Consider the following 15,267-nt stretch of genomic DNA (forward strand, 5'->3'; position numbering starts at 1 on the left):
TGGTAAGCATTAAATACAATTAAACTTCTTCCATACTCTTACTATGGCAGGTTTCTGAGATGAAATTTGGCTAACATTAGCTATTTAGTTTTTCTTCTTATTTCAGAACACATTTCTCCCTTTATGCGTGCTTTTTTTGGTGGTGTTGGGGGTACTGGGAATGGAACTTGCAGATGTTGCTGATCTCTATCTCTGGTCGATCCTTTTTGCCTTCTCTCATCTGAAGTCCTAGTTTTTTGTTGGTTCATTTTGCATTCTTGGCTTTCCTTAGCTTTGTTAAAACAAGTCCATGTTAAGATAGAATCCAGCAACTAGGTGGGGAGGGGTGGGTATTTATCTAACCTTTCATACTCTGGTGATTATTCCAAGTTAAAAGTAGGAGATAGTGATGAATCTAAGTTTTTATATACATTATATATCCTCAGCTGTGAAGAGTTACCTGAAACTATGTACATATGCTAGTTAGACAAATTTCACCTTTAAAAAACCCAAAAATTCTCTCCATTAAGCCCCCTGTTTTTCAACTATAAATGCTAAAACAGCAATAAGGTCTTCTACCTAATAAACCATTCTTCCTTAACACTATTTCATGATCTCCACTGTACTGTGAATTCCTTGAGGACAGGGGCCATATACTTGGGTTTTATTGTTTATAGGAATGAGATTAATCTTAACATCTGGATATTATTTTTATAAATACTAAAGGATAAATAATACTATTTTTGAGAGAACAAGTATGTAAAAGGAGACTAAGAAGTACCTTTTTTTCCCAAATCGTTTTTTATTTCAAGGAAAAAAGAAAACTAAAATTTCAAAATACATTAATCAGGGGACAACAATGGTACATACATTATGCGTTGTCATCCCCAGATCATTCACCCAAAGCATGGAACATTGACTTCAATTGTCCAAACAATACCCGCACAGATCTTTTTCTTCAATGAAGAGAAGAGGAAAGAACTCTGTGGATTTGATTTACATTTCCTTAATGATATCAAGCAGCTCTTCGTGTGCTTATTAACCCTGTGTCTGTATTCCAAGAAATGTTTATTCAGATACTTGGGATTATTTTTCTGTTTGTTGAGCTATAATTGTCCTTTATTATTCTATGTGTATGTACCTTTGTTTGATACATGACTTAAAAAAACTTTCTCCCATTTTGGGGGTTGTCATTTTACTTTTTGGTGGTAGTCTTTGAGTCACAGAAGTTTGTAGGTTTTTTTGTTTGTTTTGTTTAAAACATTTTGTTCTTGGTACTGGGGATCAAACAACTTCACACGAGGCAGTTACTGTGCTATATCTGCTGGCCCAAAAGTTTTTAATTGTTGTGATTCCCAATTCAACTATTTTTAACTATTACAAGTATTTTCTAAATACCTCAAAATCTGAACAAATAGGATAGCACTGAAGTATTTACTGAAAAATATGCAAAGTTAGAGTTATACTGCAGTTTCAGCTTTGGGGTACCCTCTTTAGAAGTGGTTGGTGAAAACAAGCACAGATAAAAATCAAGGAATGACAACTTTGAATGAAACATCTTAATTGGTTGTATTTTAAGACATTATTATTATTGCTGTGGATGTATATTCTATATGTTTCTGTGCATAAAGGAGAAATTGTAACTCCATTGGCTTTTTTTGTTTTTTTTTTTTTTTTACAAATAACTAAACAGGCTCTGGGGAATTTAAATGAGACACTTGCTTCATAGAGCCTCATACTAACGTATAGTCTCCATTATTCTTGTGTAGCAGTCTCTCTTTGTAATGAAAGTTTAACCATCTTGTCTTGTGTGTTTGCTTTTCTCTTTTCTCCCATCCCACTTTCTTTCCTTATGAACAGTTTTTTCTCGCTTCATAATACCTATTGTACATTTTGGATCTTATGTACTCTTTTTCTCACATGGGAGATAATATGATGTTTACACATGTGAGTCCTAGTTATGTCACTTATAAGTATTGTCTCAAGTTGTATCCGTTAACCTTTAAAAGTTTCCAGTTTATGGGGGCTGGGGATTTAGCTCAGTGGCATAAGCACCTGCCTTGCAAGCAGGCGGTCGTAAGTTCGATCCCCGGTACTGATAAAAATGAAAAAGAGAGAAAAAAAAAGTTTCCAGTTTATCCTTTTTATGACTGAGCAGTACTCCATCATATAAAAAGACTACATCTTTTTTATCCATTCCTCAATTGATGAGCCTTTGGATTGTTTCCAAGACCTAGCTGTTACAAATTATGCTGCTGTAAACATGGATGCACATGTATCACTGTGGTATGGTGATTTTATTTCTTTTGGAAAGATACCCAGGAAGGGAATAGCTGGGTTGAATAGGACCTCTAATCTCCACACTGATTTCCACAGTAGTTGCATCCAACTACACTCCCACCAACAGTGGAGAAAGGTTCCTTTTTCCTCACATCCCCTCCAGCATTTGTTACTGGTTGATTTCTTGATGGTAGCCATTGTTTCTGGGGTGAGGTGAAATCTCAGTGTTATAATTTGCATCTCTCAACTGACCCGTGATGTTGAACATTTTTTCATGTATTTGCCATTTGTATTTGTTTATCTGAGAAATGCGTATTCATCTCAGGTGCCCATTTTTAGACTGCGTCTTTAAATTTGGGAGGTCTTTTTTGTTTGTTTGAGTTCTTATATGTAAGGAGTAATCTTTTGTCTGAGGAGCAGCAGTAGATGTTTTTTCCCACTTTGTGGGTTGCTGAAAAAATGTATGTGATTATTATTAATCACATCTGTATCAGTAGAGATAACTATAAAAAATGGACGGTCTTCCTTTCCTTTCCTCCCATAATTAATTGTGTCCTATCATTTCCAAATAAAAGTTTATGGTTTTAAATTATTAAATTGTACATGTTTGGAGGTAATTCATAGGTAATCTAGTTACAAGGATTAGCATTTTTCCTTGTCAAACTCATTCATTTATAATGCATATACTATTTCCCCAGTTTTCAGCAGAACACTTAGGTGGCAAGAACATTTCTTTAATGAACTCCTATTATAGGGTTATACATTTGAGAGGAACGGTTAAAACCAATGCTCCTTTAAGTTGTGCAGGTTAAAGGAAATTGACATCTATGTTTTGGTTCTTATTGACATTACAGGGATTTGCTTTTGCTTTTAAACTGGGAATACTCATTTTCTATAACTTGTTTTTTGAGTTTTAATGAACTCTTTTACTAACATAATACTTGCTTACTCTGAAACATAAGAATATTATGAGATTACATTAATCAAAGTGACCTTTCAGAAGTTAGTAACGTGGTAAAAATAGTACCTCTGCCTCAAAGGTTGGATGGATGTGATGTTGCTCTTTCAAGATTAAAAATACAGATACACAAACTTGAAGCACTTCTTTTACCACAACTGTATGTAAAAAAAACGTGCAAGTGACACTACGATGGTGAATGCATATCATTCATTACACATTCGTCCACACTGGTTCACTGACTATATAATACCAAGAATGAGCCTAGTGTAAAAATGCTCCAATGGTTAGTGTTCTTGATATCCCATTCAAATGTTTGAAAAGTAAATCAGTCTTCCCTACAACCTGCTGAACTTTTTAATCCCCTGTGTCTAATTCTGCTGCAATGAGAGGTAAGTACTCAAATACGAACTATGAATTTTTGACTGAAGAGGAATGCATTCATCAGTAATGGAACATGACCTCACTTAGAAATGGGGGGAAGGAAGCTTCACCTGCATGCCAGCAAGTGGACAACTGCTCTGGAACTCTCACCAACCCAGAATTCCAGGGGTTTAAGGAAACCACATAAGCAGAACCCAAACTCTCCAGGGTAACCATAGCAAAAGGTATATTTGAGCATATCATTCTAAAACTGGATGACTTTTGTTGTCATACATTATCTAAAAATAGTCTGCAGAAGTATATTCACACCACCTACACTTGATACAGAATAGTTTCCAGCAGTTACTTTGTACCTTTATTTAGTTTTTAGGATAACTGAAAGTCTTATAGACACAACCTTACATCTCTGTCCTAGCTTGATTAGTTTTATAGAGTGTTATCATTACTAAACAAAGTGGCAAAGTATTCAGGTGCTACACAACAGATTTTAACTTGCCAGGAATCAGCCATATTGTACTGCCTCTTTTCCTCTACTTTTTCCCCCTCTGTATAATTCTTTTTGGTTGTTAACCTTAAAGTACTTAATTATTTATCTTAATTGTGTGTCCATTTGAACAGGAGTAGGATGTATGCAATCAAGTCTGCAAATTTGTCAGTTCTCTGGTTTCCAATGCTAATAGTAATCTGCTGAAACACAGCATGCTTTCATGGAAACCAGATAGGAAACAGTCTATACATTGAATATGTTTACAGACACATGCTTATATCCATATCAACCTCATCTGTAGACTTCAAAGTAGACTGATGATGGCCTAACACAATGAGGTTATATGTTTTTTAAAGGAACAAATTATAGGCAGTATGATTGGCTGATAGGTATCAAAACAAGTGCATTCGGCCACAGTTTTTAGAAAGTTTCTCTGTGCTCCTAAAATGGTCTTTATTCCTTAGATGGTAACAGGCTGTGCTTTGTATAGTATAAGGCAAGAAAAGTTGTAAGTCAGGGCTATAGCTGAGCGGCCTAGCGCCTGTCTGGCAAGCACAAGGACAGGAGTTCAATTCCCGGTACAAAAAAAGAAAAGTAGTAATGTGAATTTGACTGTGCTCTCAATTTGAGGACTTTCATGACGAAAATAAAAACTTTAAGATTTATTTATATATTTTCAAGAGTTATTTGTGTTAATAATACTATCCAACCTCCACCACCAAGAGATCAGCATGTAGTAAAAGGAACATGTGTTATTTAATAAAACAAACCCTGATTTATTTTATTGGATTTAACTCAAACTATTTAATTTCAATACTATATTTTATGAATTTTTGTTGTTTTATGATTACCAAGGAACCTGAATGCCATCTTTGTAAATAAATTTATTTTTAAACTTGTACCATACCCTATCGAAACTATACTTTTGTGAAAAGAAGTATTTAATAGAAATGATTCAGAAAAACATTAGGTGATTTATGGAAACACTGCATAATTTATGATCGTCATCCCTGATTATGTTACCAGGTCATTAGTACCTTTCAACAAGGAAACCTTTGAATTTTTCTAAAGTTTTTGCTTTTATTTTCAAGGTACTAGCAAAATTGATTTGTCTTGTTTTCCTTCAGGTAAGCTTACTTACAGCTCTGAAACAAGCCTTCCTGCACCCGGTCACCAAGAGACAGGGTTGCTTAGCAGAGCAACAACCATGACGCTGCACATTATTTTGGAGAACATTTTTATCCCATCTCTCCCTATTCCTTATTTTCCCCACTCACCTGGTACTATATTTGTAGTTTTTTACACTGCGAGCATTTCAAACAAATGACCCTGTAAGCAAATGGTCTATTTTTGAAGTGCTATTAACTGGATTACTGCAGCCAGCTTTTTACAGGAAAAAAAAATACACGTTTGATGCATATGGTTAAAGCTAACTTCTGTAAAAGCTAGTTAATGTTGAGTAATGAGTGAAACTGTCTTCAGACTTAAATTCTGCTTTATAAACTAGCTTGGTACTAAAACTGTAAGGATCCAGAAGTTATGTCCTAGAGTTACAGCCTACTATTCCATTACTTAAAGCCTAAGTGACTGAAAATTGCTAGTCGAAATGGGAAATTCATGTCCCAGGTATTTTGTTTTTGCCCACAAGTTTATGAAGTGACACTTGTTATTTTGATCTGTTTCCAGATTTTGTAGTGCAGCTCTTGGGTTGTTCACAACTTAGACATACAAAGAGTGAAAATTCAGTTTTCTTAAGTGAGACAGACACGCTGTGGTAGGAGTGATAAAATAGGAATTTCGGGTTCAGCTCTGACCTCCCAAAAACTAGGAATATTAAGAGATTTGTAAGACCTCAGAGCTGTTCCATATAACTCAACATCATAAGCAATGAAGATTTTCTTGTGCATTTGGCAAATGTAAAGGGTGATGTTAGAGGAATTTTCAGTTTCCTAAAGACTAATCACTGAATCCTTTCAAATCAGGTAGCATTTGAATTCATCTTAGTACCTACACAGAATGCTGCTCAGTTAGGAGCAAACTGTGTCAGTCCTTTGCCTTATCTGCTTATAGCAACTTAATAAATATTCATCATATTACAAATCGGAGCTCATCAGAGGAGCTAATATCACCACTTTCGCTAATAATCACTAACAAGGGGGGAAGTGCTGCATACCTTTAGTTACTCTTCCTAAAAGTGGAGATGGGGAGGAGGGCTCACATAAAGCCTATGCTATTGTCTGCATGGTATTTATTAGCTTTATAGATTAACCACAGCTAGTTTTCAATTATAGCCCAACATATTTAAAAAGTATACAGTGTTTTTAAGATGCATGCATCAGGGAAAGAAAAACTTCTGTAAGCATTTTAGTAGTAAATTTATTGAGCATGATGGCATACACCTTTTCTTTGGTACTGGGAATCAAACTCAGGACCTCATGCTTCAGGCAGACACTTACACTGCTGAGCTATATCCCTGGTCCTGTAACTCCAGCCATCAGGAGGCTGAGGCAGCAGGTTCACTGTGAGTTCGAGGCCATCCTAGGCTGCATAATTCAAATCTAGTCTTTCTAATAGCAAAACCTTATCTCAAAAAATACTAAATTTATCAAGACTTCATGAGATTAATACAAGGGGCCCAGAGTGCTAACCATGAGTTTCCAGACGTTGGTACAACACACTGCTGATGTATGTATTTTTTTAAGTAGGCTGTGTGTATAAAATTTAAAGACTGCATTTAGAAATCGCTGCCTTGTCAGTAAGTGTTCAGTGGTCAGTCTTTACAGTGTTGGAAATCCCTCCCACAGCTTGTCCAGCTGCACTTTTCTACACACTGGCCACCGCTGGACTGGGCGTGTGTTTCACTTGTTTACCCTCTGCCCGCTCTGACTGGAATATAAACTCTAAAGGGAAAGTTGTTTTAAATTTTACTTCGTTCATTTTAGTAATTTGCACAATGTCTGGCGTGCACAGTGGCTATTCAAATGTCTACAATATAAATTGATAAATTTTAATACTTTATTTTAGGAAAGTAGATTATTCGGTCGTGTTATGTCTTCCAGGAAAGATAAGAAATCCATTGCGCTATAAAAATGCCTAACCAGTAAGTTTAAGTGATACTGTTTTCATATTCTCCTTTTTTGCCTATTGGTTTAAAATGATCGTTCTAAATCTGCCTTTACACTGTAATAAGTCTGCATCATTCATTATTAAATACTTTTCCATAGCCTGTGCAGTTGTGTGTATTTGATTTTTTTCCCCTTGCTTCCTGTATAAAGTCTGACACTGGTTGCTGACTGGCACATTTCTCTGAAGGCCTATAGTTTTTTTGCTCATACCAGTTTTCTTATGAAATAAGTTATTCTTTTCCTGGTTCATTAGTGACTTTTCATTCTTAATGCTTCTGAAATGTTTACCTAATAACGTTAATTTAAGGTTTTTTTATGTCTGATATTATCCTTCTGTGGAAAGGACACAAATGTAATGCTTCCCTTTACTATTAGGAAAGTTTGTCAGATAAGTTTCTTACAGTTTTCTAAATTGGAAAAGAAAAACTGCTTTATTCTCTTTGACAATTTCAAAAAGGAGTGACTTAATGATTCTGACATTTCCATGACCAGAGCAAAGTATAATAGGCAAGAGAGTGTTTATCATGTGAGAGGGACCTTTCATTGACTTCTGCACTGGAGGCAGTTTTGCCTTTGAAGTACTATTAAAATTCTTATATAATGAACAATACATGCTTATCCAAAATCAAGAGGCTATTTTATTGAATCTGCCTTTACACGGTAGTAAGTCTGCATCATTCATTATTAAATATTTTCCATATCCTGTGCAATTGTGTGTGTGTGTGTGTGTGTGTTATCTTTTGTGATCTCAGTTCCTAGGGTCAGAGGATTAAAACTGGAAAAAAAAAAAAGCCAATCCATCCCTCTTGTTTTTGCAGGTGACAAAATTGAAAACATTCTAAATTTGTCCAAAATTCACTTCGCCACCATGCTAGTTGGTGACAAACCTAGTTTCCCACCACAGATTAGGCTCCTTCCCCAGCTGCCTTTGCCAGCATTGTTTTATCAAGATGAAGTAAAAGATGAGGTGGATGTTACCGACTCACATCGCTTTTCACTTTATGCTGATGTAAAATTCTGAAGGCCATTATAGCAAAATGCTATATATCTGTGTAAATTTGTTTTAGAGGTTTTTTTTTTCCCTTAGGCATGAGAGTATTTGAAATTTGTTAAATTCCAGAGGATTAGTCTTATATTAATTCTTAAGAACAAATCATGACAATTTCAAATCTTAACCATCAATCCCAAATGAATTGTAAAATTTAGAATTGGGAGAAAACAGTCAAGCTATTGAGTGATTTTTAAGATTGATTATTTCTAATCATCTTTTTATGTTTTCTTTTTGAGACACAGTCTCATTGTGCAATTTAGGCTGGCCTTGAACTGTGTTAGCCGAGGTTGGCCTGCACCTCATGGTGACCCTCCTGCCTCAGCCTCTCAAAAGCTGGGATTGCAGGTGTGTGCCACCACACGCAGCTTCTGTTTCTAATCTTCAAAGTATTCATGCAGCAATCTTGTATATTATGTACATGATATTCTTTGGTTTTACTGCATTATTCAAGTTTATTCCAGTGTTTCGAGAATGTATTTGTTAATCTTGTTCTGGGTACAGCCATACTAGCTTACTGGTAATTGTAAGATTAATGAAAAAACTGAAGTTTTACATATCTCGTACCCAATGGTATAAATAAGACCAAAAGCTTCCAAAGTTCTACATTAATACACCCACTTTATAGGGGAATTTAGTTGTGTTGTGAGACTTGAATAGCTTTAAGGCAAGAACCAAGAGTGTATTTTAGTTGAGCTCAAGAGTTTATGTGAAACAATAGTTCTTCTCTAATTCTCACCAGCACTTTTGAGAGTTCTAGACCTGAATTTCTAGTGACTTACGTTTACTATTGCCGAAGTAGTCTATAGCTACCCTCACTGAGTTAAAAAAAAATTAAAGCTGTTCCCTACCATGGAAAACGATTGATAGGCCATGTGAATGAAATGATAAAACACTAGCAGTTTAATTGGGGACCCTGTCCCTTGGAAATGGAAATTGCATACCTTTTTTTCTTTTTACAGTACTGCGGATTGAACACAGTGGGCTACGTCCCAGCCCTTTTGTATTTTGAGGTGAGGTCTTTCTGAGTTACTAAGTTGTCTAGGAGAGGCTCAAATCTGCAGTATTCCAGCCTCTGTCTGCTAGAAGTACTGGGATTACAAGCATGTGCTACTGTACCTGAATACCACATGCTTCTACAAGGGTGAATGTGAACCAGTTAGAGAGGGCACGGGGATGAAAATCCCATTCCTGCTTTGAGGGTGTCTTTGCAGCTTTTTTGTGGTGGTGTTCCTTACAAATCTTTTTATTTTTCTGAATACAAAATTGTGAAGAAGTCCTATGTCCTAAATTGAAAAAAAAAAAATATCCAGTAGTCTTAATGTGTTGTGAATAGAAACAAGAAATGTGATTGGTCTATGCCTTCTTTAGATTGCTTTTAATCAAACGGTAGAGTAAAACTACACATGGATGAGAACATACCATACAAATGTACCGTGAATAAAGTCTTAGTGATTGAGTGTATTCCATCTATAAAGAAGGTAATGGGATGGTAAAGGTATGTTTTAATTTTGGATAAAATTTTGTCTGGAAAAGTATTTGTTTAACATTCACTCGCGTTTTATACTTTCCTGAATGGATTCATGTTATTGGTATTGAAAACATATATTTTACTTTTACTTGCCATGATCAAAAGTATATATTATTTCAGAATAGGTAAACTGCTTTTGTTTTCTGTTACATTTGACATTTTTCTTGAATTTTTTAGTTTAAAAAGAGTACATATTATAACTGATAAGTGAATTATTACAAGTGATAACCAAATTTATTTGATAATTTTTAAAAAGTTTCTGGAATTTGAAACAATTGGTCAGTGAGTATCTTATCAGTGTAGCTTTAGTTCATAGTTTTAAAATGTGTACACTGGTATTAAGGTTTTTTTTGGTGGGGTTTTGTTCTTTTTGTTGTTTTGTTTTGTTTTTAATTGTATAAATAATCCTAATTCATGTTTATAGGAAAGGAAAAAAGACCTTCAACCAATACTGAAATACTTAAAACTTGTAAAAGAATACAAGATGAAAGTCATCATCTAATAAAATTCCTATTCCTCTTCAGGACTGCCACTCACAATTTAGTGTGCACACACCTTACAGTCACTTGTTTTACTTGGATTTTTTGAAAAACGTAAATGGAGAAACAATGGGTTTTTGTTTTATAGTGTGTCATATACATTTCATTCCTTAGTAATGCTGTGATTTCTTTTAATGGTCTTCCTAATGATGTATGCTTGTTTCCAGTTTTTCAGCATAAAATCCTACAGTAAATACTCTGGAACTTTATTGCAAACTAGTTTAATAATGAAGGTTTTTTTATGGACTCGTAGTTGTTTTGTATATTGGGTATTACTGTGATTATTTCTGGCATATATTTTTTCCTGTGTACTGAGCCTGCAGGCTTTATGGATATTCTAGATGATACGGCCAAGTCTGTTGATCCTTTCCTATGTCATATTTGATGGATTCTGGCATTTCAAATGATACTCGTTTCTCCCAAGATGTTTTCATTTCCATTTTTAACCATGACTTGTAAAAACACTTCATTTTTATAGAACCTTAAGAATGAGATACAAAGATGTATATAATACATTGTGATGATAGTCTACAATGATCACAAGAATCAATAAAAATTTTGATTATCAATTTCAGTCGTAAAATAAATGCAATGTATTATGGAAAAGTATTGGGGTTTTGTGTTATTTGTGGGATGACTGTAGGCAGTCCTTCATAGTACATTTATTTTGTAGGTAATATGCCAGCCGCTGAGTAAAAATGGCACATTAGAAATATTCCCTTCCTTCCCGAACCTTTCAGAGAGGATTGCTTCTCTAGATGGAAGTTTCTCTAACCTCCATGTAACTAGGAATTGCTCCTGCTGCCATGTAGTAGTATCAGATGACCCAGCAGATGGACTGTGCTCTTAGCAACTCCGGAACCAAAAAGTAACAGCACTCAATCTAGACTTACCTAGAATTGCACCGTTAAACATTTTAGAAGTATTTTATTTCCGTGTGTACATTTGTGTGTAGTATAATGTTGCACACTGTTACATGGTTGAGGAGAATGACGCCCTAACTTTGGTATTTGGGGGCTCTGTGCTCATTTATTCCACCATTCTACCTTGGTTTCTTGCAGCTTGGGCTCTGAGAACTTGGGCTGATTTTTACCTTCCACTGGTAATTTCCTGTGGAAGTAGCTTACCATTTTTCTGCTTCTTCCCTTTCCTAAAGGGGAAAAGAACCTTTATTAGAGGCAAACTGTGAAGCCCTTATCTCATAGACACAGGTCATTAGCTTTCTTCTACTTTCTACTGTCTCTGTACCTAATTGGTACAGTTTTTAAACATTTTTTTTTTTTTTGCCACCCTTCTCTTTGTTAAGGAGAGATTCATGGAAGAGAGGAATCATTTTTCATTTCATAGATTGAGTAATAATTTCATTCAGAAGGAACAACTAGGAGAAAAGAAAGTTGTTTTCTTGTTTGAAGAGGCAGGAGCACACCTTGGACAAGTTTGCTAATAATTCAGCTATATTCTATTTTAACAAGATACTTCAGTGGAATTTGCTAACTTGACCACCACATACATGTATTTTTAACTTGAAATTTGCCTTTAACATCATAAGAAATACAAAGCACTGTAGTGCTTGTAACACTCTTCCATATTATTGTAGGTAACTAAATGACCATGGAATCGGGAGCAGAGAACCAGCAGAGTGGAGACACAGCTGTAACAGAAGCTGAGAATCAGCAAATGACAGTTCCAGCCCAGCCGCAGATCGCCACGTTAGCCCAGGTACAAAACACTGGAGAGGCTGCAGGTCGAGTCTTCCAGGAGGAATGCTTCCAAGAGAACTTCGTGTTTGCCACAGAGATATACTCAGCAAGCAGAGACCTTCCTAGAGTATCACCATGGCTAAATACTTAGGATTAACTCCTGTTTAGAAATGATAGTGTTCATTCTGTAACATAACAGTAAAATGTATCATTAAACTGTAAATATAATGTGTTTGTAGTGACATGATCCAGAAATAGTTACATTTTTATCTGATACATAAATTAATTGGTCCTCGGGAAGAAAGCCTTAACTGTAACAACTGCTTTTTTTCTTTATATAACACACAATGGAATCAGATAATATGAAATCCAAAATTTATATAAGCTTAAACTAAAAAATAGGAAAAACAAATTGACATGTAAGTAAATTTGTTTCCTATATATTTTTAATACAGTTCCTGATTCAGTCTGTCTGTGTCTTAAAACTTGTGTCATCTTTTAGACTTATTTTATTGTCCTCTTGTGTTTTTCCTTAAATATTTTATTAACAGCTCTACTTGGGCATTAGTGAGAAAGATAATTAAGATAAAAACCAAGTTAAGAGGATAAACTTGCTAGGTAAAAAAAAGTGTGACAAAGCCTGTTAAAGAAAATTCCTAGGAACCAGGTGTGGTGGTTCATGCCTGTAATTCCAGCAGTTGGGAAGCTGAGGCATGAAGATCGATGTGAGTTTGAGGCCAACCTGGGCTACAAAGTGAGCTCAAGGCCAGCCCAAACTCAAATTTTTTTTTTTTTCTGAGTTGGGGATCCAACTCACGACCATGTGCTTGCAAGGCAGGCACTTACGCAGCTGAGCTATATCCCCAGCTCCCTCAAACTGCAATCTCAAAAGAAAAAGGAAGGTCCCTAGGAAAAAGTAATCCTGGCTGAAGCTCTGGTATGTCTCAGTTTTCCTCAAGGATTTAAAAGCTCCTACAGAAACCACTGAGCAAGAGTGAGCCCTGAAAAACAGCAGGCTGTTGGTATGGATGGATGGTGGTTTGTAACTGCGCTAAAGAATGGGCCAGATACCAGACGCAAGCAGGAATGTGGTTGGGGGGAGTGGCTGTTCTGCATTCTCTCCTAGAATTCCTAAGGCCCAGCTCTAGCCTTCACTTAGAGTGGAGTACACTTAGAGTGGATGCTCAGACGGGAGGGGCGTGATCAGTAGGATAGGAGGAAGCAAACACAGCTGAGGCTGGTCTCTAACAAGCGTCCTGTCCTCTGAGAAAAATGCCAGCAGACATCATCATGATGACAACCCTCAATATAACTGTCCCTTTGGTCACACTACTGTTTGGCCTGATTGTTCTCTGATTTACTGCAGAGTATCAACCTACACATTCTTCTCGCTCTACTTGTTTCTGTTGATGTAGGGTATGTGTCTAATGGTAGGGCAAAAAGGGAAAAGAATTGGTTAAAAAATTGGGGGGGGGGGCGCTGGGGATTTAGCTCAGCAGCATAAGCACCTGCTTTGCAAGCAGGTGGTTGTGAGTTGGATCCCCCGTACCAATAAAAAGATTTTTTAAAAAAAAGGAAAAAATTTTTTTTTGAAATTTCACATTTGAAATTTTGATTTGATCCATTGCCAACTTATTCTAACATTGTGGGAAAGAAAATTTTTATTTTGTATCTCTGGTGTCTTTACAAAACTTCGTTGGTCATAGTATTTCAAAATTTATTATCATGGGCATTGATCAAGTTTTAACCCTTGTGTTCAGAGGTTCCTATGATAGAAGTGCATGTCTTCACTTGTTGGAGCTTTATTTAAATTGTTTGGTTTCCCTGCAGGGTGCTATGGTCTAGACATTACATCTGTGGGACAGTTTTTCTCATTTTCTTTTTTGTCTTTTTTTAATTTTTATCAGTACTGGCGATCAAACTCACAACTGCTTGCTTGCAAGGCAGGTACTTATGCCGCTGAGCTAAATCCCCAGCCCCTCTCATTTTCTTTCCAGTCTTCATTCTTTCTGCTCTGCTTTTGAGAAGTTTCCTCAACACATTCCAACCCATCTATTAAACTTTGCATTTTCTCTTACCTCTGAGAGTATTTTTTGTTGTTTCAGATTCTTTTCTCACCGTAGATTTTCTCCATATGGCTCCCCACTGCAGTTTGCTTTGCTTTCCATCTTTCACTTTAGAGGCTTTCCCTGTATGTCTGATACTTTAAGATTGACTTCTCAGGTTTACAACCACCAGTGGAGGTGTAAGTTAGTGATAGAGCACGGAAGCATGTGTGAGTCCTGGGTTCAGGCTCTAGCACTGGCTATGAGTAAATAAAAGTGCACTTGAAAGTGTTCCTCAGAGCTTCGTGGGTGTGTTTGGTCCTAATAGTTGTGAGGTGCTAGCCCCACTGTAGATGGTTGTAGTTGACCTCATAACAGTAATTTGCAGTCTTTCTCTTGATACTGAAGTCTCAGGTTCCAATAGAAGCCTCACTAATCTTATGGCTATAGGGAAAAGTGCTGAGAGAAAAGAGGGCTGAGTTTAAAGGATGCCTTCAGCAATGCCTGGTTGCTGGCATCAAGAAACCTTTCATCCAGAGAGTAAATATCCATTTTTTTTAGTTAAGACTGTGGTAGATTTATTTGTTCTTCCATGGAGAGTCGGGGAGAGGCTATAATTGTTTTTCACAAAGTCTTCAACCAGCTTTCCTTATTATCAACTGCTCTTTTCACTCTACCTTGTATGGTGCTCTAGTCCAGCCTCTTGATTTTTGTTATAGATCAAACTGTCTACTCATGAGCTGGCCATCTGAAATGTTACTAGTTTATGGATCTGCACTGCAGCATGTTAAACTCTATTACTATTAACCTCCTTTCCCATTCTGCTGATATTTGTGTCAGTATGCCTATAAAAATAAAATTAACTTAATTATAATTGAGGGTTCCAGGGAGAAAATGACATGCATATGTTCAGATTATCATTATTAGAGAGCCACCACTGAAGACTTACATGTGGAGTAACGTGATTAAATTTGTGTCTTAGGAAAGGTGGTATGTGTTTCCAGTAATATTCAGTATATTTTTGAGGAAATGCTTTTGGTTTTAAATTAAAAGGATGAACATTGTAGCTTTCTTGTCATAAGCAAATTTCTAAGTAAAAAGCTTTACAAAGAAAACTATTAATAGTATGGAAAGTATTTTGTGGGATTTGCAGGGGTGAGGGGGTTCCTGGGAATTGCACTCAGGACCTCA

General features: G+C 36.1%; 1 protein-coding gene across 5 annotated transcripts in view; it reads left to right on the plus strand.

Moving 5' to 3' along the window:
* Creb1 (cAMP responsive element binding protein 1) overlaps window positions 1–15,267 on the plus strand; it is a 64,745-nt gene that overhangs the window by 5,216 nt on the left and 44,262 nt on the right. For all 5 annotated transcript variants that reach the window (XR_010043503.1, XR_010043504.1, XM_063237362.1 and 2 more), the window contains exon 2: window positions 11,929–12,050. Coding sequence is in view for 3 of the 5 variants with exons in the window: in XM_063237362.1 (XP_063093432.1) it covers window positions 11,937–12,050 (114 nt within the window). In the remaining 2 variants the exon portion in view is untranslated. The remainder of the gene's footprint in view (window positions 1–11,928; window positions 12,051–15,267) is intronic.

Source organism: Cavia porcellus, unplaced genomic scaffold (assembly GCF_034190915.1).
Source record: "Cavia porcellus strain 051 isolate PalLab524CR breed Dunkin Hartley unplaced genomic scaffold, mCavPor4.1 scaffold_26, whole genome shotgun sequence".
Classification (NCBI taxonomy): domain Eukaryota; kingdom Metazoa; phylum Chordata; class Mammalia; order Rodentia; family Caviidae; genus Cavia; species Cavia porcellus.